Source organism: Lissotriton vulgaris, assembly GCF_964263255.1.
Source record: "Lissotriton vulgaris chromosome 9 unlocalized genomic scaffold, aLisVul1.2 SUPER_9_unloc_1, whole genome shotgun sequence".
Lineage (NCBI taxonomy): Eukaryota > Metazoa > Chordata > Amphibia > Caudata > Salamandridae > Lissotriton > Lissotriton vulgaris.
In genome coordinates, this window is record NW_028240616.1 from 710,101 (window position 1) to 737,096 (window position 26,996).

Here is a 26,996-nt window from a genome sequence, read left to right on the forward strand (position 1 = left end):
TGGCATCTCAATAAAGTCTAGTTGCATCCGGTTAAAAGGGCCACCAGACCTCTCAATGTAACTGGTGTCCTTTTCCCTATGTTCAATTGCTGACAGGTGACACATCGTTGGCACACTGCCTCTGCGGCTACTCTAAACTTGGGGTTATACCACGTTTGCCTGAATACCCGCAGCATAGCATCTCTGCCTAGATGTACCGGACCATGTATCTGTCTTGCCATTGGACTCACTAACTCATTTGGTAACACTGCCCTTCCATCTGCTGAAACCCAAAAATCCATTTCACTTTTTACACAACCTGCAGTCTCCCATGTCTTTTTCTCAAAGTCTGTTGCGTTTTCTTGTATGCCTTTTAAATCATCCCAGGTATCTACAGTTTCTAACATCATAGTTAGTTCTGTCTTTTCCTGTGTCCCACCCACTTCCACTTCCGTGAAAGAGTATCCCTGCTCTGCACAGTAGCGTGCGACCTCATCTGCATACCTATTTCCCTGGGATACAAAATCTGTGTTTTTAGTATGAGCTACACATTCAACAACGGCAATAGCTGCAGGACCTTGCAATGCTTCTAACAACAATCGTACAAATTCCCCATTTCGAATAGGTGAACCTGAAGAAGTCATGTAACCTCTTTGAGACCACAATTGCCCATAGTCATGAACTACCCCGAAACCATATTGGCTGTCGGTCTAAATGGTGACTCGAATTTTGCTACCTGCTAAACAGGCGCGGGTTAATGCAATGATTTCAGCTACCTGAGCGGAGTGTACTCCTTCCAGGCAAGCGGCTTCCACAACTCCAGTAATAGTGCAAACAGCATAAGCTGCTCTCAACTGACCAATATTGTCTCTTACACATGAGCCTTCAACAAAGAAAATTTCATCAGGGTCAGTCAACGGCTCATCTACAATATCTGGTCTCGGTTTGGTGCATAGTTCAGTCACATCAAGGCAATCGTGATCTTCACATTCTTCATCTTCTATATCATTTGGGAGCGGCATCAAAGTAGCAGGATTCAAAACAGAGCATCTCTTAAGGGTCACGCTCTCTGCAGCAACAATAACTTGCTCGTAGCGCGTGAGCCTGTTATTTGTCAAATGCTGTGTCTTGGTCCTGGTCATTAACAGTTCCACAGAATGAGGTACATACACCACTAACTGGTGTCCCATTACAATGCTCTCGCACCTCTCAATGCTGCCACCCGTTGCAGCAACGGATTTGAGACATCCGGGCAACGCTGCGGCTACTGGATCTAAAGTAGCCGAGAAGTATGCAACTGGTCTACGGGCACTTCCATGAATTTGGGCTAGAACCGACAAAGCACAACCTTCTCTTTCACAGCAGTAAAGTAAGAATGGTTTTTCGTAATCCGGCATTCCCAGAGCAGGAGCACGACACAAGTCCTCTCTCAGCTGCAAGAATGCCATCAAACAGTCCTTGTCCCATGGTACCGGATCGCTCACCTCCTTGTGCGTCAGTTTTTGTAAGGGCTTTGCCTTCAGGGAAAAGTTAGCTATCCACTGTCGGCAATAACCAACCATTCCTAGAAACATCCTGACCTCTCTTTGTGTCGTGGGCGAATTCATCTTCAAGATCGCCTCTATCCTGTCTGGTGACACCTTCCATTTCCCTTTTTCAATTCTGTGACCCAAATACTGTACTTCTGTCAGACAGTACTGTAATTTGCTCGGAGACACCTTGTGTCCATTCTCAGCTAGATGGTTCAGCAAGGTGATGGTGTCTATTTTACAAGCTTCCTCTGTTTCTGATGCAACAAGTAGGTTGTCTATGTACTGGACTAGAACCGAGTTCTGTGGCAGTACTAGACTTTCAAGATTCTTTTTCAGCAGCTGGTTAAAAATCGATGGGCTTTCTGTATACCCCTGTGGGATACGACACCATGTTAATACGCAATTTTCCAGCTTAAATGCGAAAAGAAATTGGCTCTCTTCATTTAATGGGATTGAAAAGAAGGCCTGGCAAAGGTCTATCACTGTGAACCACTCAGCTTGGAATGGTATCTGAAACAATATCACTGATGGATTCGGTACCACTGGACAACATGAAACAACTATGTTATTAATCTTTCGGAGGTCCTGCACTATTCTGAATTTCCCACTAGGTTTCTGCAAACCCATAATCGGGGAGTTACATGGACTACCCACGATTTCTTTCAGTATTCCCTGTCTAATCATGGAGTCAATCACGGGCTTTATTCCTGCAATCGTCTCCGGAGTCAATTTGTATTGAGGCGTTCTTGGATATTCAACATTTGGTTTTATCATGATTTTCACTGGCTCCACTCCTTTGATCAGTCCTATGTCTTCCCCAGTGAAATCCCACACTTCAGATGACACCGTATCTCTTAAGTCCCAAGGGAGCTCTTCCACCGTCAAGGTAGGATACAACTCTATGCATACCTTTGAATTTGCAACCTTAAAGGTGGCATCATCGTCGTTAGTCTGTACTTCCACTCCCTGAGGCGTGCAGTATATCGTGCAATTTAATTTACACAGCAAGTCTCTTCCTAACAGACACACAGGGCTAGAATTGCATACTACAAACTGATGTTCATCACTGTATTTTCCTATTCGCACTAGTACTGGCTCCGTCAAAGGACTTGTCATTCTTCTATTTGCGACTCCTACCACTTGAATGGTTTCCCCTGACATTGGCAGGTCCGGAACCACTGCTGATCTCAGGGTGGATCGAGTGGCCCCCGTGTCCACCAAGAAGGTCGTAGGACACCCTGCTACTTCTGCCTCTACATACGGTCCCCTTTGGTCCACCTCTAGAACTGCCCCGAGGGTGCAGTCCTCCGTTCTACTCACACGCTGTCCAGTCAACGGATCAACATAGTAACACTCCTCTCCTCCTACAAAAAGTGGCATCTGTCTATAGGTCTTTCCCCCTGTCGCTATTCTGGGTGGTTGGGGGAACTGGGCTCGAGGAGCTGGAGTCCCCCCTTTGACCACCTTACCCTTGGGTATTGTCGTCCCTTTTACTGGACTGCTCTGAACTTCTTCCTCCTCCATTTCCAGTTCTCCATTTTCAGGATTATAGGGACACTCGCGTTTCCAATGTCCCACCTGGTGACACTGGTGACACTTTGTCGTCTTTTTCAAGGTAGCCAGGTCTACTGTAGGTCTCGGATTTTCCTCATTGTCCCTATTCTGATTATTCGATCTCCTTCCCATGGTCCCTGTTCCTTGTTGCTGTTGTCCACCCTTTCCAGCTGACTGCATCTGAACCAACATCAGCTTTTCCTTACGTTTTTTTGCTTTAGAATCAATTTCATCACTACAATACCTTGCATACCTCAAAATTTCATCTAATGGTTTGTTCTGCCAACAAATTAAATGTTGCTGAATCATCAAGCAAATATCAGGTCTCAATCCCAAAACGAATTTTGACACAAACTGTCCTATGTCTTTGGGATCCATTACATCCAGTCCACTGTATTGTTTGAACGTTTTCAGCAGTCTCTCATAAAATTCATGGACTGTCTCCTTGGGTTCCTGCCTAGTTCGATCTATTTTCACCCAATCTATGTCCTGCGGCGGCACCTTATCCTTCAGCCATGTCATTACCCTTTCATATTTCTCCATGACTCTTTCTGACGGTCCATTAGTCTGAGCATCCCTCTCTGGTTCAGATGTGGGCCATTCTACGCTAACCTTGCATGCTGTCCACAAGTCTCCTGGGACTACGATATCATATAGGGTGTTCAAATCAATCCACAGTACTTTAGAAATTTTTACAAACCTCTCTACCTGCTTATACCACTCCACGGGGTTTTCTCTCAGTTTAGGAAAGGAATTGGTAAATGCAGCTAAATCTCCCCTACTCCATGGCACATGCACATAGCTCCCATTCGCTATTTCTCGCAAAGGGTATGCTTCCATCCTCTGTAGCCCTCCCTCTGGGGACATCACAATTGTGCTCCGCCTGACAGTCCCTTTTTTGGACCACCTTTTTTCCCACTTATCCAGATCTCTCCATGTCCTTATTCCTGTGATCAGTTCTCTAATGTGTGTTTTCAATCCAATCGTTCTCCTCTCTTCGAGGTCCTGATCTGAATAATGCAACCTATGGTTACCCTGCAATGCCTTTGTTCTCGACAAGTCTACCATGTACTTGTCTGCTAATTCAGATAATTTCTCATGTACCGCCCTTGCTTTCCGAGTGATATCCTTTGCTATGAACAGTACCTCATCTTGCTCGTACATGTCAATCCTCTCTAAAGGCAACGTGCCATCTATTATCTCATCCAAGTCAGATTTTAAACTGGTCACATCTAGCCTTCTGGCTTTTATCTCAGCTGTCAATGAGTGATTTTTAGAGGGTCCATTGACATCTCTCCCATCCCAGCTCCGAGCCCTACGCCTGGGCTCAGGCGAGTTATGGGGAGTCCTCCCATGTTCCCATCTTTCGAGGTCCCATGCAGTTCCATCCCCTCTTGGCATGTGATGAAATGATACTCTATTTCCCACAGTCTCACTCTGTCTATTCTGCTCGGTCTCCCTAAATGCATGATAAGACCTTCCATTGTTTCCTCCGCCTTCGCAGTTCCCTTGCTGTCTAGTATCGCTCAACACATGGTAAGACCCTTCGCAACTCCCCATGTTCCCGCGATCCCAGTGTTGTCTACTATCGCCAGGTGCATGGTGAGTGCACTTAAAACTGTCTCTGTACTCTTGTGTCCTTCGGTCTCCCTCGTTGTGAATGAGACGAGACACCCTTCCACACTCTGCACTTCTATCCTCTTGCTCCTGTCCATTTCCATTAAGGAAATGGCGTGTAGCCCCTCTATTCTCCTGACTTTTGCAGTCGCACTCCTGGCCGCTTTCACTAGCCCCGCAGTGAGACAATGTTCCATCACCTCGACTTCCCCATTCGGCTTCCGCTCCTGACCTATTACTCTGGGTTCCCGTGTTAGCATCCCACTCTCTCAAGTCAGCCCTCAACTCCTTAAAGGACTTCGGCCGTGGTCCCCTCAGATCCATCGGTCCTCTCGGACCCCCCTGATCTATTATGGGATCCCCTGCTTGATTTAATGGGGTGCTCCAATCTCTTGGTCCTGGCAACTGCCTTCGAGAATTAATCATATTGTTCCGGTTTTCCATTTCTGCTCTCTCCCTGTCTAGCCGTACCTGTTCCTCCTCTCGTGCTTTCTCTGGGTCATAAATCGATACTATAGGACCTATAGTAACAGGTACTTGGAGAGCGTCTGGCAATTGATAGGATTTGGCACGCTCCATTTCTGGCACCTTTTGTACCACGAACCTTCCGACTACTCTCTGTACTGGGCTCGGCTGAGGTGTTTCCTCACCTTTGGCGTATTCTCTATCTGCTATAGGAGGTGGTCTATACTCTCCTGTACCAGCCCCGTCCCCCCTTTGGAGCTCGGCACCTTCCATCCCTCTATTGTACGGAGGCGGTCTGTCTATCAACAACCTATTTATCAGACTATCCTCTGTCTCGCTCTCATCATCCTCCTCTGGTGGTCTCTTGTCTCCTGCAACTTCTATCACTGGATACAATTTATCTACTTCAATAGTCTGCACTCTCCACTTTTTAGCTTCCTCATCCCATTTGGCATCCTGAACTGCTCTTACCGATCGTCTCACTCTTTCTTGACGCCTGTTCTGGTTCCTGTCGTGCGCCGCCCTAATCCACGCATTAAGGGCTTCAAACTGTGTTGGTCTGGGCAGAGGTCTCGTTGAGGTCATAACTGCTTTTAACTGGTGCAATACTTCTAATCTAAACGTTCCGTATTTCGGAAACGTCAATTCCTCGTTCCCCTCTGTAATCTTACTCCACTCAGAAATCCACAGTATAGTATGCAACCCAACATTCGTGGCCATATAATGAGCTGGTGTACCCTCTGGCGGGGCCTCTTCCCTGTCAAAAGATTCTCTCTTTTCTCTCTTAAAGATTGCTCTCAAGCTTTTAAAACACTTCATGATCAAATCTACCAGTTTCCTTAATTCCCTGCGCTTGTTTACTTCCTGATGGCAATCCGCCAATCCCGGCGCGGTTCTTGCTAACTGGCCTATCACAGCGCGGCTCTTGTCAACCGGCCTATCCCAGCGCGGTTCCACACCAACCGGCCTATCACAGCGCGGCTCTCTCTGACGTCACTCGTCTCCCTTTCGCAGCAGTTCCCCTCCTTTCTCAACTCGTATCCCGGTCATGCATGCGTCCCATTCATACTCTGAAAAATGATTACTTCCGACCAAGCGATCACTTTTCTTGACTGTACGCCCACAGTCTAACTGTAATTGTCACCTCAACTGACGAAATGTCTTTCCGTAAACGTCTAGACAATCGCCTTAACTGATAGGTTACTTACACACAGTAACTTCCGACCAGCGTCCGTTACTCATACACTCACTCTTGCATTCCCCCTATCACGGTCCTGCGGGCGATCAATGCCCCTCATGACCCCCTTCACAACGGTTGACAATTACTCTGGATGTCCGATACACCCGAACCACTTAAGCTCTTTTCTGAACTTAAGATTTTCACCAGGTTGCGCGCGCTCACAACCCTGCCTCAATCACACTACAGGCATTCAACTCCGCATGACATTACAACACAGATTCAACATGAAACACCACAATCTGACAACGCATGACCTTTATCATACTCACTCTCGCCCGACTCTGCTGCTTTTCTCTCGCACCGTCAGCACCTTCTTCGGCAGGTGATTCTTCTGCTGGTCATCTCTCGATCTCTAGGGGCCTCGGGGTAATCTTAACCTAGTCTAGGTCACCTTCCTCTAGAAGGCAACCATCCTAATCTGCTACCAACTGGGAAAGCGGGATTTTTGATCTCGCATTTGACTACTCTAGATCTAAATCCCCACTTAGGTCGACTGAATCTTTGTTGCCTGTCATAGAGTAAAAAGCAATCCACTACCAGGTTAAGCAATCCCAAAAATTGGCACGACTCTGAAGAACCACTTACCACGAATAAGTTTTAAAGTTTTATTATAAAGCCAAAGATAACTGAAGATACAAGCATCTCAATATAAGGTTCAAAAAGTATACTGGCACCAACACAAACATGAATTCTCTGAACGATCTTAGACGACAGAAAAATACCACTAAAGCCAATTCAAATATAAGCAGGTTTGCAAGAATAGACACAAGATGTAACTTAAGTAGTCATTTACAAAAAGAGAAAAGTCAGGTTAGACTGTCCCTTCACTAGACTAAGTGACATCCCTACTTAACAGAATCTTAACCTAAAAAGGTGTCAGCCGTGGTGACTTCCAAAGAAGTTCACTCACTTTCCCTAGTCTCTGATGTAAATCTGTGCATTGCAATCATGCCCTCTCTGCCTACCCATCCACTCTCTAAGGGTCCTCAGGCCATCTGCTCTAACTCCACCCCAGGGTGCTGTCCCTAATACAAAATCATAATTACAGTCGAAACGCCCCTCAGAGACGCCCCTACACCTCTCACGTGGTTTCGGTTCTGGCTTTTTCCATACTGATACTCCTCTGGGCCTCTTGTTAGCGTTGACCGTGCTTCCCAGGCTTCTTCTCGGCTTGCCGGTACCCCCCAGTAAATTCCTGGAGCCTCCTCCAGGCCTGTGCCTGTCTCCCCGGACAGAGCTCTATTCATCACTCTCTTGATTGGAACCCCCTTGCACCTGCAAACAGACACCCATGAATTGGTCCCCAAATTCCGACCTCCAGTTTATCTTTTCACGTCGTAAAACTTCGAACATGGTTGGCAATTTATGCTTAACGAGACCCGAATTTAACTAGCACATGCAGATCAAAGAAGCAACTTTATCTTTCCAGGCCTACTAAATTACTTTGCAAGAGGCCTGCACTCTGTGAATCTTTATTTCTTAAACTAAAACAATTCTAACCTATTACACTCTGATTATATGAAACACTTCTATAAAACAGAACTTTAACATATGATCAATAATATTCTGAATATTAGCAAATCCATCTTATGTGAGACTGTAAAGGCACGTTTTCATTCTTCACACATTGCCATGAGGCCTGCACATTTCTACGTTTAGCAGCATTACATTTTCTTCTGCAACAGTCACATAACATGGAGTCCTAACAGCACTCTAGCATTTCTAAACATTACTACATTAGCTTCACACTCTAAGATATGCATTCTACATTGATTAAACACTCATAAGTATATGTATTTCTATATATTTGTGACACTTCTAAATGCTTTAACTAAATTCGTGCATCTAAATTGTAAATATGGTGTACTTATACATTTTTCTCAGATTGCGCTCTCTCAGTGTCTTTCATAAGATTAGAGAGTACATATCTTTGGAAGTGACATTATTGATAATTTGGGGGTTCGCTAAGAAGTGCAACTGACCCTGGACTATAAAGTTTTTTTAATTCTGCCAATCCCCTCTGAATGTCTGTGGTAGGGATGGACCCATATTAGGGTAAAGATCACAATTTAGTCCATTCCTGGACTGCTAACCACATTACCAGCACTGTTTGTAACACTCAACATGTGTTTATCATCACGTAATGAGTTGGTGGTATAGCTGGAAGTACATGTTAATTCGTTCAAACGGCTCATGAGAAGAGCTCACTCTTGCCAGAAGTACTCCACTACCCCACTCTACACCACTCCACTCTATGCCACCACAGTCAACTCCACTCTATGCCCTTCTACTCTGTGCACTTCCACTCTACCCACTCTACACCTCTGTATGACACTTAACTCTAGGCCACTCTACTCCAAACTACGCTACTCCACTATACAACTCTAGTCCACTCAGTGGCACTCCACTCTACGACACTCCACCCTACGCCCAACAACTTTACACCTCTCCGCTCAACGACACTACATGACAACTCTCTGCTGTACAACACACCACAACTATTCACTCCACTCTACACCTCTCCACGACACTCTACACCACTCCACTTTATGACACTCCACACCACACACTATGTTCCAGCAACTTTTATTCATGCTGAACAGCAGCCATGCTAGTGTACAACATGGCTAAAAGACATTGGCAAACCCAATGGCTCTTGCATACGTAAGACCTATTAGCTTTGTCAGTTCTTATTCTCTGTGGAGCTTGTAACAGTCAGTGATCAAAAACAAAATAACAATATGGACCGAAGCAGCATGGACTGATTGTTTTATTTAAATTCCATTTCACCCACATTTACGAGGAAGGGTGTTGTGATAAACTCTGTCTCCTTCTATTTGGTGATAAAAATATTTTTTTTAATGAAAATCACCCTGTTCACAACAGTGCTTGAAATGAAGTGCCAGAGATGCAGGTACTCACCACCCTAGAGTGCATGTTGATTATTCGGAAGTGCCAGTACCGTCCCATTAGAAGTATTGCACTTCTTCTGAAAAGTGGATTGGCTTTTATTATCTTATTAGTCCAGAAGGTCCCTTAATATCCGACTACTTCCATGGTCATGAGGTTGGACTCAGACAAGCTGAAATAAAGATGAGGCTTAAACACAAAACTGAAAGAGAAATCAAAGCCCTGCACAGAAATAGGATATGGCATGTAAGAAATGGCACCTATCCAGTTTCCTCCTTATGGAAATTCCCACAGAAATCTTGGCAACATCTGCCTCTCTATGCAAAATACGTGCTGTATGAATAGGTTCCAAATGCTTGACAGTGAACCAAACTATACACGGAACTGTTATCCTCGAAGCTGAAAATAGAACCACACAAACAGAACAGAGAGAGTGCGTTGTGCTTGGAAGGAGAACAGGAAAACGTGGAAATATAGAAAAAAGAGAAAAGTTCAAAAGGGTGAGCAAATACATCAATTGAGATAGAGGAGATGGCGAAGAAATGGAAGACCAGGTCTGTGATATATTGACACCAAGGGAGGAAATAGCTACTCTATCTGTTGCTGCTTGCACCCCTCTGGGTTTGTTTGCACACATGGGATTTAATCAGTCTGACTATACCAGATAGATTACATAACCATGATATATTGCTAAAGGTATGTAGCTTGCTGCATACTTTTAGCAATACGTGCTTTCTTTTTCTACTTATTTGACAATTTTCAGTAGGGTTCCTAATTAGCACAGAGAACTCCAGATCCATCTCTAAGCTGTAGAGGAAGTTTTTTTTCATTGGTTATTGGAAATGTGGGTATTGTGAATATTCTCTGAGCAATATTTTGTAAATAAAGCTGGCTATATTATTTTTGCTGTAGGCACATTTTTTATTGAATTGACTGAGTGATGGAAGTCTCTAGAAAGGGCTTCCGATGTACGGATCTGATAGTATTTAAAGAGCATATGAACCGAGGAAAGCTTGACTTGCCGCAAGATATTATATGTCTCTACAACCATCCCACCCAGGACACTATCAGACTAGAGACAACGAGATGGAAAAATGAAAAAACCAAGACACAGATCTTGTCTATAAATGCATTCTGGATGTGGAACTCCTTCCGCATATCTATCAAGGTCACCCAACTCTTCTTTAAATTATGAAAGAGCTAATCACACATCTCTTTGACGACCACTACATTTTTACACAGACAATAGTCCACCTGTGCTCTCAGAACCCTGCACATCTCTGCTTAGATAGCTCGTCTGCCATTTACCTAGGTTTGTCCTGTAAAAATACATACATACATACATACATGCATGCATACATACATACATACATGCATACATGCATGCATAGATGGGGAGCAACTAGTACTGAACGTGGGTGGTAGAACTCGGAACTGTTTCAGGATGGTTTAGTGGCATAGAGTTGAGAGGTGGTGTTTAGTGTGGCGCAAAAAAGAGGTGTTTTCCCAAGTGTTCGATCCATTTCTGGATTGCATGAGGACGTAGCATTTTGACTTCGTCAGGTGTGTTGTTCCAGGTCCTGGGAGGGTGGATGGAAATGGCCTCTTTCTGAATTTCTCTCTGTCGCTGATTGATATGTTTTGCTTCTAGTCTTATCAATTTCATGAGACAAGAGATCTTGTTCACGTTTTTTATAAATGTGATTAGTCATCTGGCAGTGAAGTTATTGTGGCTACTTCGGATATTGATAGTCGCTATGGCACGATGGGATCAGTTCTAAGCCTAGTGTGGAGAAGTGGGTGGCAAACAGACATGGTTATTCTCTGTAGATGTAGTAGATCACAATTCTGAACATTAAGGATGGTATTTTGATCTGTTTCTGTACTTTGCAGCCGACAGAGCATTTTGTAAGACTGTAAACTTTGTTGTATTTATTGACAACCGTCTTGATACGAACACTGATGTTTGTTGCCACAACCCAATATTGACGACTGCGAATTTCTGAACTTCAGTCCATGACTGCTGAATCCCCTCCTACAGAGTTTCACTGGAGTCTTCCGAGCATGCTTGCTGCAGTACAGGTGAACATTAGTGCAAATCCTGACCCAGAGGGGTTTTGAGGCCATTCATTTCCGTGCATATAGCGGCTAGTGAGTTTTAGGCAGAGAGCAGCAAGTACTCAACAAGACCACTGGGTGCTAACAAAGGTGGTTGACAAAGAATTTTAAAAGAAGGAAAACGTAAGCTGGGAAGAGCTTAAACATGAAAAAGTTGAGATTCTTCGAAGTTTACGGACGTTCAGGGAGGTCAACTGTGCATGGACGCAAAAAGGAAAAGTACAGCCACTTAAGATTGGTTTTACAGATGATTAGATTATCTAGTTCTCCCCAAATCCTAAAAGCAGATAAATTTAACCTCATGTGACAAACTGCACACTGAATTCAATGTGGTCATCATTTACCGAAGAAACATCAGGAGCATAACTGTAGTGTAGTGTAGCAGAGGATATACTATGTGACATATATGTGCCAAAAGTTGGCAGCCATAGCCAGTGCAGCTTTCAGGATGTGTCTGTAGGACTCAAGCTATTTTAACGTTCACTATCACTAGTGGCAAAGTGGTCCTTTTGAAAATGGTTAGTCTCGAGCTTAGTTTCACCGACCCTACTATAGTCTACCTCAATCGCGCAGCCTAGATCCAGGAGAGCCAAAGCCATGCTGGTTTCAAAGATTGCTATATGTTCCAGATTGCAATAGGATCATTCTAAATGAGAAACATGTACACAGTCAGTGTTTATCCTGCACATCCCACACAAATCTCCACTCCTGGAGCTGTACTAGCTTTCGGAGACAATGCCCCAGCCTGTGCCTCAGCTCACACTTAAGTGGGAATGCCAAGCTGAGATGCTGCAGCTTATCATGAAAATATGCACTCTCACCAGGCAAGCTTCAACTCTCACGGTTTGCACCTCTACTAGGGACAGCCCGTCAGTGAATGCGCTGCTTTAAACTGGGTACCATGTTTCACCATCACGAGATGAGTCTGCCTCATTTTCGAAAGGGGACAGGGATACCCTTGCAAGTAAATGGAGCGTTTGACTGCATCTGCCTGCACTGGGAAGCTTGAGGGGTCCCCGGGACTTCCATACCTCGCTTTCAAGGGGTACCCCATTATATTAGTGCAGCACAATCAGTGTGCATGCAATGACTTGTTTGTACATGCACCTGCACCTGTAATATGACATGGGTGTGAGACAAAGGGTTTCCATCATTGCAAACAGCAGGCACAAATGTATCTTGTGCTCTGGGTACTCCATTGTAATACGCCCCCTCGCCCTACATTAGACACCTCATGCCTAAGTCACTGTTCATCAAGACTCCCTCAGCAAGTTCTTTTCTCCATAAGGGTCGTGTGCAGAAACAAGTAGAGATGAAAAAAACATTAGTCTCACAAGCCAACTAGCTTTGTTAGCCACACTTCACTGAGAGTGAGCACCACTTGATAATTCTGTGGGTTATCAAAACAACCCGAGTACACTCAAAAGCAATCTTTAAAGAATAAATACGATAAATGCTCTCACTTTAATCTGTGTGTCTTTCTTTGCATTAGGTAGATAAGCGATACCACACCCCCAGAGGGGGGTGGGACAGCAGAGAACATATTTCACAAGCAACTGGAATCCTTGTTGATATGATTACTGCCATCCAGAAGAAGTGCTTAGATTGGACAAGTGAGCAACAATTAAAAGGTATGTTCTTAAATACTTGTCTTTTACATATATCATGAACTGTTTTGCAGCTGACAAAAATGGCCTATTCTGTGCTACCGAAGGCAATTGTGTTTTAAGGCCATGCTTTACCCGATCACAGGAACAGCCTTCGATTGTATTGAGAACATTGGAGTGTTGGGAGCTCCCCCGAAGAGAATAGACAGGTTGCCAACAATGGCTCTTGTAGGTCTCCTGATCCAACATGTCAAAGTTTGTTTTCCTGTAGCTCCCTATTTAATTTAGAATATTCTTTTATCCGTGGATGCAGTGTTCTAAAAGCATTGTTGTGGTCATGGCTATATAGGTCTTTAAATGTCCTATTCCATGTTATAGTCCCTCTCCTGCAGCTCAGACCTTTAATTCTGGTAAAAGGTCTTTAGTGAGCGGTGTAGACCAGGGCAGCCGGCTATAGTCAATTGTCCTTCGAAAGTAATTGCCCTGTTTTGGAAGACATACCCAGGCTCATGTGTTTGAAGCCGAATCTTTATTTGAGAGTTAGTTATCTGGTTAGTGATTTGCAGACTATAAAAACTGACAAGAGTGAGTGACTGCATCTTCCAGTAACTCCCTGAACTCATTTGCATCCTTCCCTTTCTGCAGTGTACATTGAACCAGTATAGAACACTTTGCATCACACCCAAGTCTAATGTCCTGTGAATACACCCTGAGTTCATTTAGTCTTTTCTTTTTTCTTTTTCTCTTCATCTGCCCTACCTGGCTCATACTTTCTTTCATGTCAACAGCAATCTGATTTACATAAATTGATAAGGCAGCTCAGCGAGCTGAGCATTGGATTTTCTTTCACAGTCTGGGTGGAGAACATGCAAAGTGTGCATGAATGATGGCCAGCCCATGACGGCCTGCAAAAAAGTCATGCGCACTTAGCAAGTGCTCACCACTCCTCCCCCTGAAATGTGAGCAGAGCAGCCCCGCCCAGCAAATCTGCTGCTGCAGGAAAGAATAAAGTAATAATATAATTCAGTTATCATTTTATTTATTCTTTTTTGCACGGCTGAAAAGCAGTGGGGAGACGCTCCTTTACCTTAGTTGAGGAGCGGCCACTGTACAAACCTCTTCATAGACCACAAGAATGTTAAGCTTTAGGTTCGAAGAATCCTAGATGATCCGAGCAGTTTTCATAGAGATCAGGCATCGGCCAAGGCATGCTGAACAAACAAAGTACTTGAGAAATCCTGAAACCAAATGCTTCAAAATAATTCTATGTCAAGCTTGGAAATGCCCCGCCCCCTTAACACAGAGAAGTCTGTAAGTACGTTGAGGTCAAATAAGGCTTCTTATAACGTTTTGAAACTACTCCTTGATAAGTCAACTCAATGGAAAATAGTTGCGGTGACCAGCAAAGGGAGTGGGTGAAAAAGTGGTAGAAATCTGGGTAGCAAAATCATTTTAATATAATACACGTGGGAAGACGATCCCACTTATGAAGAAGTGCAGTGGAGGTTACAAGAAGAGGCCTATGAGTCAGTCTCTCCATCCCTTCTGTTTTCACTGAAGTAGTGAGGCCAAGATAAAACACAGATGATACAAAGTGGACATCTTACCTGGCATGGAAGAATTTGATCAAATTTGGAGATTTCCTTAATTAAGAGAAACCCCGAAACTCTATCAAAATGTCTGAGCCTCTGTTTCAGTAGGGCCAACAACCTTAGGAGTATCTGACATAGAAAAAAACAATGTAATATGAATTGGCGGCTATTATACAGACTGCCCCATTCAAAATAACAGATGGTATAGTAGCAACTCCATTCAGATGGTACAAGAATGGTTCAAGATGCAATGTAAATAGTTCCGGAGAGAGTAAGCAGCCCTGCCTAGGTCCCCATGCCGACTGTTACCATGTATCAGATACTGATCCCATGTAGACCTCTCAGCAGATATTGTCTCATAAAGGGTGTGCACCCTATGGAGAAATGTGGGTCCAAATCTCATTTTGAAGTGTCGACCAACAGTATCTTCCTCTCCATGACTCCATCCAATCCCCTTCTGAACCTCAACCTAATTCTATGGGGCAGATTTACAATAACTGGCTCATCCCCAGGGATGCACCAGTTATTGTGCGCCGCAGCTCCGCCACCCATAGTGCACTGCATTTACAATGCGGCACACCATGGGGCAAAAACGGCACAGATGCGTGACGCATCTGTGCCGTAAAGGCGGCGCATTGCTGGAGTTGCGTCGCAAGCGGACGCAGCTCCAGCAAGGCTCGAGGGTGCCCTATCTGTCCAATGCTGCGTCAAGCCTTACGCCTGCTTCAAGCAGGCGCAGGGTTTTGACGCAGCATTGGCCTAAAAGTGACTGAGTGAAATCTTGTAGATTTCACTCAGCCACTTTTGCGAGGCGCACCTGCCCCGGAACGCCCACCCTGCGCCGGAATGCCCACATGTGGCGCAGGGCTTTACAACGTGACGCATCTGCCTAGATGCGTCACGTTGTAAATGGGTCGCAGGGATGCGCCACGTTTACGCCGCCGATGCGTCACGTAAACGTGGTGCAAGTCCAACATAAATCTGCCCCCAAGTCTTTAGTGATATCCGGGTCCTGTGAATATCAATTTCCATGAAAAATGTTCCTCTGCCAAAAAGGACTGAAACAATTGCAATACACATGGATTGTGTTCCGAAACATTGATGGGGTGCAGTGTTCTAAAACATTTTTGCGTTCCTGCCCCAGGCTGGATAGGTCGTTAAATGCCTTATTCCTTGTTATAGTCCCTCTCCTGCCGCTTAGACCTGTAATACTGGTGAAAGGTCTTAAATGACTGGTGCCGACCAGGGCAGCAGGTTATAGTCAAGTGTCCTTAGAAAGTAAGTGCCCTCTGGTGGGAGAAAGACCCAGACATGCGTGTGGTTTCTGCATCTTTGTATGGTGGTTAGTTGAGTTTATAGTCAAGGAAACAATCTTTGAGTGTGAATGGACTGTGGAGAATGCTGTTAGATCTTGAGCTACTAAAACCATGTCAATCCTATAATACTGTGTGTGGGATGCTGAGTAAAGTGCGAATCTATCTGCTGATGTCCAGCGGGCGTGCCAGGTACCCACTAGTTCATAACATTCAGAATATGTATAATCACAGCCTCTGGCCGCCGCATTCTAACTACCATTACCTTTATTTGATGCACCAAAAGTTGGAGCTAAAGGTACGTTAATAACCTGTCAACAGATGATTGATTTAAAGGCAGCAGTTTGTGGGGCTTCCATAAATTACACCATTTGGAGTAGGGCTGTTCAAGCCAGGAAGGAGAACGACCAGCTCTGGTACTTACCTCTTCCAAAATGTTGGCCTGTTTGCCTTTGGCTGGGGCCGCTGTCCCCAGAGTGGGCACCGCTCCTGTCATTCTTAGCTTCCTGCTATTTACAGGACCCTAATTGTCGAGTCTGGAGACCCCTGGTACAATAGTCCCAGATTTCAGAACTGTGCTACAGTGGCAGCTGCTGTGCCAGGTCCCTGCCCTTCTTTAAGGGCAGTATGAGGTGGCAGCAGGGTGCATTTCCCTCACCTGCTCTGCCCTCTCCCCCTGCCCCATGGCACCCATAGGACTGCGACCAGCCCTCAACACATTTCCTACCACAAGCCGTTGATAGATGTGTGCGGAAGGGGGAAAAGCACGCAGTATCGAACGCGTTATTCCCGGGTCTGCATGTTAGTTCCCATTCTGGCAGAAATACATTTTGACCCCTGCATTTGGGAATGGGAGATCCCGGCCTTTTGGTAGTTCCGCAGCTAAATCTGTGGAACTCGTAATGGGGGCCTAAAACATAAAAAGTGGGAGCGTTTGGTTCCTGGTGGTCGCAATTAGTTAATACAATAATTGGGCGGCCATTTATTTTTTACTGCACGTGCCCCATAAGCTCCTGTGGTTTGGAAATGGAGCCAAGGCCGCCTGGCTTAGCTCTCCTGGGACTCGGCCTTGAAATGTTCTGGCCTGCTTGAGTCTAAAAATAGTGCCTAACTCGAAACACACGAGGGGCTCGCGCGCTGCAGTCCTCGCGATTTCGGGACGTCTTTAATCCCGCCAGGAGATCTGTGCTTGTGTGTTTGGACAAAAACCAAGACAAGCAGTCCAGACCCCTCCAGGTGCCGAGCAGACACAAGGGGGGGCAGTCAGCTGCAGCCTTCCGGCCGCTACAGACTGCTGAAGAGCTGGGCGGCCCAGAATCGACAACAGTCCACGATAGCCCAGACTACTTGCCTCCTGCGTGGTACATTCTAATATATACATAGGTCAGGGCTTTAAGTGGGCCGGGTCTCACCAGTGCTGAGCACCAGCAGTTTTTTAGGGGGGCTCGAAATGGGTCACTATCGGGCTCTGTTTTGTACCCTGGCACAGGCGGTCCCTTTTCTTCCTGACTGCAGTGACAGCAGAACATCGCTCACACTGCTCGCTTCTCACTAGTGGAGAAGATACGGCATGGAAATTCTTTTAAAGAGTGATTTTCCCTCTGGATTTCCCTTCTCTTTTTGAAACTCGGGAGCTGCAACATTGTGGTGGCTTCACCAGGGCTTTAAGTGGAAGCTTTTTCAATATTGTATACAAGACATAGTTGCTGCTTATTTATCTTATGCAACTAACAATCATTGACAACACCAATAGTCCTGACTTCTTTTAGGTATGATGTTATGTCTTGTATCATACATCTGGATGCAATGACAGAAACTGCATAATACAAGTCGAGCGGCACACTATGCTAAGCACAGATTTTTAGTTTAGGGGATTTTAAACCACGCCCTTAATTCCATTTGCCACGGCCCTTTGAGAGACCTCCCAGTTTTTTCATCCCATTCAAAGCCCTGACATAGGTAATAGCTGTATACCTACGGAGCCTTCCGAAGAAGACCTATTTTTAGTTTTATAGGCTGGTGTCAACTAGCGAGGATGACATTTCTGTTAGAACATGCAGTTGTGCTGGCCAATCAGAATGTTTAGCCGCAGGCACTATTTGCCAATAAACGCCTTCCTTCAACACCTATGAAGCTTGTGATGCAATGGCGGTTCACCAACCAACCAGAATGTGACTCACTATTTTTGGGGCAGTTTAGCTGTATTTTTCACAGATTACTTTATTTTTATATAAATTGATTGCAGTTTGTTTAGTTAAACCTTATAATAAGCAGTACCAATATAATTTGGTACACAGCTCTTTTAATATATAAAATGCAAATGCCTCATCCAAAACAAATTACCATAGATTAAAAACAATATGGATTGAGCCATCATCACCCTCTTCGTGTAATTGCTGGATTGTAATCAAACAATTGCCCGTAATCAAATAATTACCTATTGTATAATTGTTTTTATCAGTATGTCGCTTGATTACAAATAAGACCTTCTAATATTTATAAACTGTCTGACACTGGCTGGGCATCTGGGCTGAAATAGTGTAGTGGGGAACCTAAGAGAGGAGGGTACACCCCGTTCAAACATGCAGCACAGCCTCTTACGTCCACACAGTTGGTATAGCCGTATGTCACTAGGTGTGCCGTGCCCTGCAATGATGAGATCTGTGCCTACAGCACCATCATTCTTAACAGCATGCATGGTCTCCATATGTGCAGTAACAACCTTTGTTTGAAGAAGTAATGTATGTGCAGAACCTACAGCATACCTGAAGAAGGTCTGTTTAGCCAGTAGGGTAGGGAGATCCTCCTACAGACCGGGAACATTTGCCAGTGAATGCACCTACCACTGCCGTAAAGTGGCTTTATGACAGTCTGACCATTAAATAAGGCCCTTATGCCCATAAACCTCAAGATTTCATTGAGGGAACAAGGTCTATTGATTTTTTTTTATGTCAATTGCTTATCTTTTAAGAGCTTCAGTTGCAGAATTTTATATTCTAGCTTTTCTGTAGTGCTTTTCCCCCTTGACAAAACCCAATAACCCACTCTGGTTGTTCAAGTAAGTAGATACTTCACAGCCTTGCATGGCTGTAGAGGGTGTTGGTTGAAGTGACACTGATGACTGGTGTGTTTTGCTGGTGTGCGTGAGCTCCTAAGGATGTGCTCCAGACCTGGTGCAGTGGCATGTAGCAGCATGTTACACCTGCAGCAGAAGACTAAGGGAGAGTAAGGGATAAGTTTGCAGTCTGCATTTGCAGATCTGTAAGACTCGTCATCTGTGACTCACTTTTTGGGAACCCCAAGAAGCCCAAACACGCAAACATTTATTAAATACTAGATGGAGTCCACCCAGGTGCAACAGAAACCCAACCCATGGTAATCATGTAAAGCCACTAAGAAATTCTACATGGCATTCACACAGGAGTGACAGAAGTCCCGTCCTATGCAGCATGGTTAGGCAACGGCAGCATGCTATCTGTGGTTTTCAGTGGATTGAAAGGGGAGCAACCATTGTACAGCCGACGGTAGTATAAGCGCCAAACTGTTCAGTTAGGCCTGGTAGGGAACAATTGTGAAAGAAAAGTGTGCCATGGGGTCCACCCAGTAGAGGCACTCATTCAACCATCTGAGGTGGGTGGAGATAAGGTAACCATAGAGAAAGAGAGTGCCCTCCGTAAATACTCACTTTACTGGTGTCAAGACCAGCAAAGAATCTCATCCTGCCAATTCAAGAAGGCTGTCATCACAAATCCCCCGTTGCCATTTCAAGGCTAGCCCCAACTTACCTGCCTTATATTGCCCGGAATTACATAGGCCAGTAGCCCACTTCCACACATGACCTAAATCATAATTACGCGCAAAAGCTTTATACGTTACAACAGGGAATACCATGTCTGAATATGTCTTTTAGAATGCCAACAGTGAGTAACCATTGTGCATATAGTTGAACCTTGGGACGCCACTAACTACAGTTCCCAGAACCTGCTGTTTTCCTCCCGGTATAATGATCCCCGATTCATACCCCGATTCATTTGTAGACCTGAATATTTATACCTTTCTCCATTATGATATTTGGTGGTGCCCTTGGGCCAACAATTTCCAGATCCTATCCATCGAAATCATGTCATTCTTTTTCTCACAGTTTAATATTAGATTATTTTTGTGTGAATGGTATTTGATGTGAAAATCTCCCTTGATTTCAACACCATCTCTGGCACCAATATCTGAGCCATTATCTCCATTGAAACCCATGATGTCTAGATAGAAACAGCCTTCGAATTGTTTATTCAGCAACATATAAGATAAAAGTAAAAGTTCTGGAAATAGAGCAGCCTGTCTTCTTTCTGCCAAGTCGGCTCTTAATTTAAAAACCCTTCATCCCTAGGATGTCAGTCTAGGCATCACTGGTCTCCATTCCTCCCTTTTTAACATTCTCTGTAACATCACATCATTCTTTTCCACGCAGATTTGGTATTCTTTGCAGATCAAGAACTGCACAGCATTGCAGGACCCAAGTAGGATCAGGATTTCTAAACCTTCTGTGACACCTCTATGAACACCAATCCAAGAGATGCCACACCTTACAGACACATAGACTCAATTCCTGGGTCACAATGTAATAGTTACTCCCTAAATTATTGCCACGCTTGACCATCCGAACGTCTGTCCCACTAACAAATTTGATTCACTTTTTTTGTTTAGGTCTCGCATACGCAGGGCATGCAAGACTTATTCTTTAAAATGTTGACAACCTGGCAGCTTGCTATGAGGCTAAGCTCTACAGTCTCGGCTGCTCGTTGTTTTAGTGTTTAAATGTGTTTTTAATTTAAAGTGTAAGTTAAGCGTACTTAGTGTTCTGTATTTTATTTACCGACCTAGGTTGTTTCTGGCCTGCTTTTAGCTCCGTTTGCCGAGTATTTGGCCTGGAGTGTTTTGTCGGCTGTTTGCCTCCCAGGTCCACCGCAGCCATTAGCGGGCTGATTGTTTTGGAGGGAGCATTAAACTGCCGACGCCGGAATCTCCTACTTCCAGTGGGCCATTTTTTGCCACCATATTGGTGGTGAGGCGGTCTAGTCTCTTGGCCACTTGCCCAGATCCTACATTTAATTGGCCCATGGCACGGGAGCACCGGTGGCGCGTCAAAGGCAAGCCCGTCTGCGCCTCTCCGTGCCTGGATGTCGCCAGAAACGCTGGCAGTGGCACAATAGGATCGTGTACTTATTTCAGGGCCGAACTGTTGGCTATTAATAATCTGGTAAGCCCTTGTAGCTCGCCTTTGTTAGGTTCCATGGAGGGGCCCTTCTGCTGTCTTGGCTGTGGGTTTGATTCATACACACTTTCGCCCCCCTCACCCTCCCTCCTTCGTGTTGGTCTTTTATGAAAATTCTTCATCTTAACGGTCACTCCCTGGCCAAACATTATCTGGATGTGTATGATTTGGTACAGGAGGAGTTTCCTGATGTCTTTTTCTTAACACAAACATGGCTTAGTGATGACATGGTGGCAGAACCCGGCCTAGCGCTTCCTCTAGGGTATAGTATCCTGACCTTGAACAGGGAGACTAGAGGGGACAGCACTGCGGTTATCTTTAAGTTCTGTTACACCTGCTCATTTGTCAAAGAGTCTGTGGCGGGGTGCGAATGCGCCCGTTTCAGTATTGCTTTTAGCGCTCATTCGACCATGTCAGGGTTGTTAGACCATCTCCCTCCTGGGCCAGCTAAGGAGTTTAAATCTGCACTTATTGATGTCACCAGTACTCTGGCAATGAGCACAGCGAATTTCAGTATTTTCAGAGACCTTAATCTGCACATTCACCTCCAACATGATAATGAAATCGACAGCTTGCTTGCAGTCCTGGCCGCTTGCCAATTAATTCAATTGATTTCAGGTGCTACCCACATTGCGGGCCATTTGCTTGACCCCGTCTTTTCTAATATTTCCTCCGCCTCTGTCAAGACACCCAGTCCAGTATGTTGGTCTTACCACTCTCTGGTCTTTATGTCTTTCACAGCTTTCAAGCCCCCCGTACAGAGGCTATCAACTGCCCTCTTTTAAACGCCCTTGGCGTAAATTGAAGCTTGAGGATTTTCATACCCTTCTCTCTGTACACCCTCCTAAACTGCACAGTGACCCCGATCTGTCATATAGGTTACTCTTTAATTGGATTCTTCATGCTCTTGATTACCTCATTCCAGCCAAATGGTCTAAAGGGCGTAACTCTGACTCTAACCCATGGTTTAACGATTCTCTGGCTGCAATACGTAAATCTTGTAAAAAGCTGGAGCATGCCTGGAGAAAGGACTATGACCCCGTGGCAAAAATATGCTGTCAGGCTGCTATCAAGAGCTACCATAGGAGTATACACGCTGTCCGGTCGGCTTACTTCGCCAAATAAATCAAGTTAAGCCGCAAGTGTATCTTCAAAATACTTAAGGATCTGAAAGTTAAGAAAAACTCTACTGCCTCCGTGATTATGTCTGAGCAACATTGTGAGGACCTTGCCACTTTCTTTGTTAATAAAGTAGAAACAATCTATAGGTCTTTCCCTTTGGTGCCTCTTTCTCCTATTGCTCCTCACGGACCCTCCTATTCATACTTTGGAGGTTATTCCTTCCATCTCGCAGGGTGAGTTTTTACTACTGAGTGGTAAAGTTAAATCTGGGGCTCCTGTAGACCCTCTGAAACCTGCCCAGTTCAGGGACTCCTTATCTGTGCTCCTGGCACCTTTGTTCCAGGTTATTAATACTTCTTTTTCCACAGCTGTTGTCCCTGAGCTATGGAAGCAGGCTAAGGTAGTTCCTCTACTCAAAAAACTTTCACTGGATCCGGCTAAGTTGGAAAACTTTCGTCCTCATCTCTCCTACCATGGGTAGACCATGGGTAGCCATGATTGCTGAGGCTCACATGAATAACATCTTAACGGGGTTCTTGAATATTAATGGCACCTTGGACTCCTCCCAGAATGGCTTCGGCCCTGGTCACAGTACCGAGACTTTTCTCTTGGGCGTGACTGAACATCTGCGGACCATCCTTGATGCAGGGAACACTGTGGCACTGGAACTGCTTGACCTCAGTGCCGCATTTGACAAGGTCTTCCACAAGATTCATTTACATCGTCTGGAGGAGGCTGGTGTTGTTGGCCTAGCTCTAGAATGGTTCAGATCTTTCTTGTCAGAGAGAACATTCCAACTGACTGCCCCCCTTTTCTCTCCCGTGTCCAGTCCATCGGGCAGGGTGTGCCTCGGTGCTCTGATCTGAGTCCTGTGCTATTTAATCTGTACGTTCAACCTCTTGCTACAGTGGCTAGGGACAAAGGCCATACCATGGTCTCATATGCTAATGACACGGAGTTGGTGGTGGCCCTCTCCGACGACTCCACGCAGGACGCCTCCAAATTTAGGAGTGGCCTGGCGGCAGTCGCTGTGTGGATGACCACCAACTGCCTCCAGCTTAACGCCAATAAATCAGAGGTGTTGCTGGTGGGGAGAGGCAAGGGACTATGGAGTGAGCAATGGTGGCCCATCACCCTTGGTAGTGCACCTACCCCTAAGGCAGTGGTAAAAAATCTAGGGGTATCGATGGACTCTACACTCAGCTTCCAGGATCACACCAAGAAAGTGGCCGGCACTTGTTTCGGCCTCATCCGGGGACTTAGGCGCCTGCTGGGGTTTTTTAATCCACCCACCCGTCAGTTGATTGTTCAAGCAAATATCTTATCTAGACTGGATTATGCCAGCTCGCTCCTCTTAGGGGCCAATCAGACAGAGGTAGTGCGCCTGCAGTGAGTTCAAAATGCAGCAGCCAGAGGCCTACTGGGGCTCCCTCAAAGCTGCTCAACAGCCGGTGCCATCCGGTGGTTACAAGGCTCTCTGCTTGTCCTTTAAAATTCTGAAGCTTGTGTCTCCCGGTATTTTGGCCAACTTGCTGGTACCTTATGCTCCTATGTGCCAGCTGTGCTCTTTGGGGCAATACTTGGTTGTTGTCCCTCGAGTGAACCGTCTCCGTGCTGGGGTAGGGTCCTTCCGTTGTTTGGCAGCCAAATTGTTGAACTCCCTGCCCTTTCAGATTCGCAGTCTGGATAGCCTGCTAGCCTTTCGAAAATCTAATAAAACATACCTCTTTCCCTGTGGCCTAGTTTCTACCCTCTATGTTCACTACTTTCAGCGCCGGGACGCCTAGTTCTTAGCTTCTATGTTACACTGCTTTCAGCACCGGGACGCCTCTTTGCTGAGGCAGCTGTGCTCTATATAAGTCTAGTTAACATTAACAATTCACTGGGCTTATAACCCACCCACAGCATACCATTAGTTATTTTCGTTGTCGTTCTCATTTGCCATCTTTCAGTTGCTTTGCTTCCTTTCTTGTGTTGCCTCCACCTTGGAGCAGGCACCAAGTACATGTGTTCTTCTTTGTCTTTATCTTCCACGTTCTTTTGCAATTGTTGGAAAACAAGGCAGTATCTGTGAGGCCTGCACAAATAACATTACTACATTTGTGCTTCGCTGGGTACCAAACACACCATTGTAGCGCTTGACTCTCAGAGGGTAGCGATGCAGAGCAGTCTAAGGCTTACTCAAGGGAGGTGGTGTGTGCTAGTAATCGCCATTTACCAGTATGCAGAAATAGCACTGAATAATTGATTGTCCAGTCTGTACTTTGCTTTATAAAAGGAATAGTACATTTATTAAACACACACACTACTCAATACTATGCAACAATTTACAAATATACATAAGCTGTTGGACTTACTTTGTGACATTGCATAACATTTCCACCCCTCTCACGGGGGGGGTTGGGGTCTAGAACCACCACTCCCATGGATGCACATCATCTTGCCCCCTAATGCAGTAGGTTGACCATTGCCTGGAGTGAAGGCCATGCCCACTGGCACCATCCCAGTGGTGCCCCCACCCCTATTATCTCAACAAGCATTTAACATGGGCACACCTGCTCTGGTGACACATAACCCTGACCAAGCATCTCATACTGACCATACAGTATACACCTCTACATTTTAGTGGCTAACAGTCTGGGTTGTTCTTCACCTTATGCAGCAGCAAGAATACATGCTTAGGCATCACTTAAAATGACAATACTTATCATAGCTGATAACAGCTATAATACATTGCAATTAATGCCCCTTAAACGGCATAACAGTTGTAATCACTGGATTAAGCATATACAGCCAGACACCCTAGCAGGATTGTCCAGAACATAATCCCACTTTGCTTATGACTTCACATTACACATGACTTCAGTCCCTCAATAGAAACAACATCAGGAAAATGCACCTCTCGTGCAATTACACCTGTTCACCTCTAGGGGATGTCCTTCTCCGGACATCCCCAGTTCAGCCGTTCACACTTTGGTGCAGTCCTAAACACCCCCCAACTGAAGAATGAAAGTTCCAGTCACAGGATGCTTTTGGCGTGTGGCTGAGCCCTTGAGGGGTTGTTTCTTTTAAGTCCCAGAAGACTTAGGGAGGGACTTTCCTTACAGTGTACTTTGGTACTTGTCTGGAATTGGTAGGCACTAGGGAAGTGAAACTACCACATGTGGTCCCCAACTTCATAAGAGAATACTGGAGTGTTCCTATAGTGAAAACAGTAAAGCACACTTACTTTCCTTCACATGTATCTTCCCATACTATAAAGCCTATTCCATGCCACTACCCAATTATGCATCATTCCTGCCACACCATTCTACCTGTACCTGCTCCTGGGCTGCCCACAACAGGAATCTCCTCCGCCCAACCCCTATACGTGTGCACACTCAAGTACACACATGTCTGAATGTAACCAGTCCGGTGCCCCTTACTCCGGCTGCAGCGCAGTGGCCTTCTCTCACAAGGGGGCCACCGGTATAATTCACATGCATTCTCTTTCATCATGAGTTCACTGTGGGTGAGTCCCAGCTTATGAGGCTTTCCCACAGTACAAGCTCAAAAATTAGGTGTTCAAAAAGCGATACATCTCGGCGACTCAGATGAGCAGAACCACCTTCTAACAGAAATAAACTTTTTATTTTAATTAATCAGCGTTTTGGTGTTATTCTTGGACATGCAATGTGCTTTCCAATTTTTAACACAGGCATACAGCTTCCTACTTATCTGTCATCTCAATTGCTGCTTTAGTTACTTACGCCCACAACTGTACTACTTGACATCACTCTACTCTATGCTACTCCACTGCACGCTACACTACTCTACTTCATGCCACTCTACTTCACGCCATTTTACCCAACCCCGCACTATGCCACTTTCCTCTAAAACTCTACTCTACACAACTCTACTCTGTGCCACTCAACTTTATGCCACTCTATGGCACTTTACTGTACACCACTCAACTCTACACCACTGTACTCCATGCCACTCAACTCTACTTCATACTATGCCACCCCACTTTGTGCCACTCTATGCCACGCTACTTTACTTCACTCCAGTATACACCACCCTACTCCACACCACTCTACTCAAAACACTCCACTTTACCCTATCCTATTCTGTTCTCATCTGTGCCACACTACTCCTCGCCACTCCATTCTATGCCACTCTACTTTATTCAGCTCTGTCATTCTACTCTATGCCACTCCACTGAATGCCAATCTGTACTGTATGCCACTCTGCTCGAGTTTATGCCACTCTTTCCTACGCCACTCCACGGTATGCTACACCACTCAATGCCACTCTTTGCCATTGCACTCAAAGCCACTCTAATGCATGCCACTCTACTATACGCCACTCCATTCCACTCTACATAACTCTATGTCACTCAAATCTCTGCTTTGCCATTCTTTCTCCCTTTACTTTATGCCACTCCATTCCACTCTACTGCATGGCACTCTACGACACTTTACTCTAAACCACTGTATTTCACTCTACTGTTCACAAAGCGCTGCGAGGCCTTCGAGTAGTTACGCGCTATATAAGTGTAATTTTTCATTTCATTTCACCACTCCACTCTGCTCCACTTCAATCAACTCTACTCCACCCCACTCTATGTCACTCTTCTCTATGCCAATCTATGGCATTCTTCTCTATGCTACTCTACTCTAAGGCACTCCAGGCTATG

The 26,996-nt window shown here is 45.2% G+C and overlaps 1 protein-coding gene across 1 annotated transcript in view; it reads left to right on the forward strand.

Annotated features, from left to right (window-relative positions):
• Positions 1-26,996, forward strand: part of LOC147672948 (lysozyme g-like) — an 87,160-nt gene that overhangs the window by 45,099 nt on the left and 15,065 nt on the right. Inside the window, exon 4 of the mRNA XM_086947888.1 lies at positions 12,908-13,046. Within this exon, the coding sequence (XP_086804014.1) occupies positions 12,908-13,046 (139 nt within the window). The remainder of the gene's footprint in view (positions 1-12,907; positions 13,047-26,996) is intronic.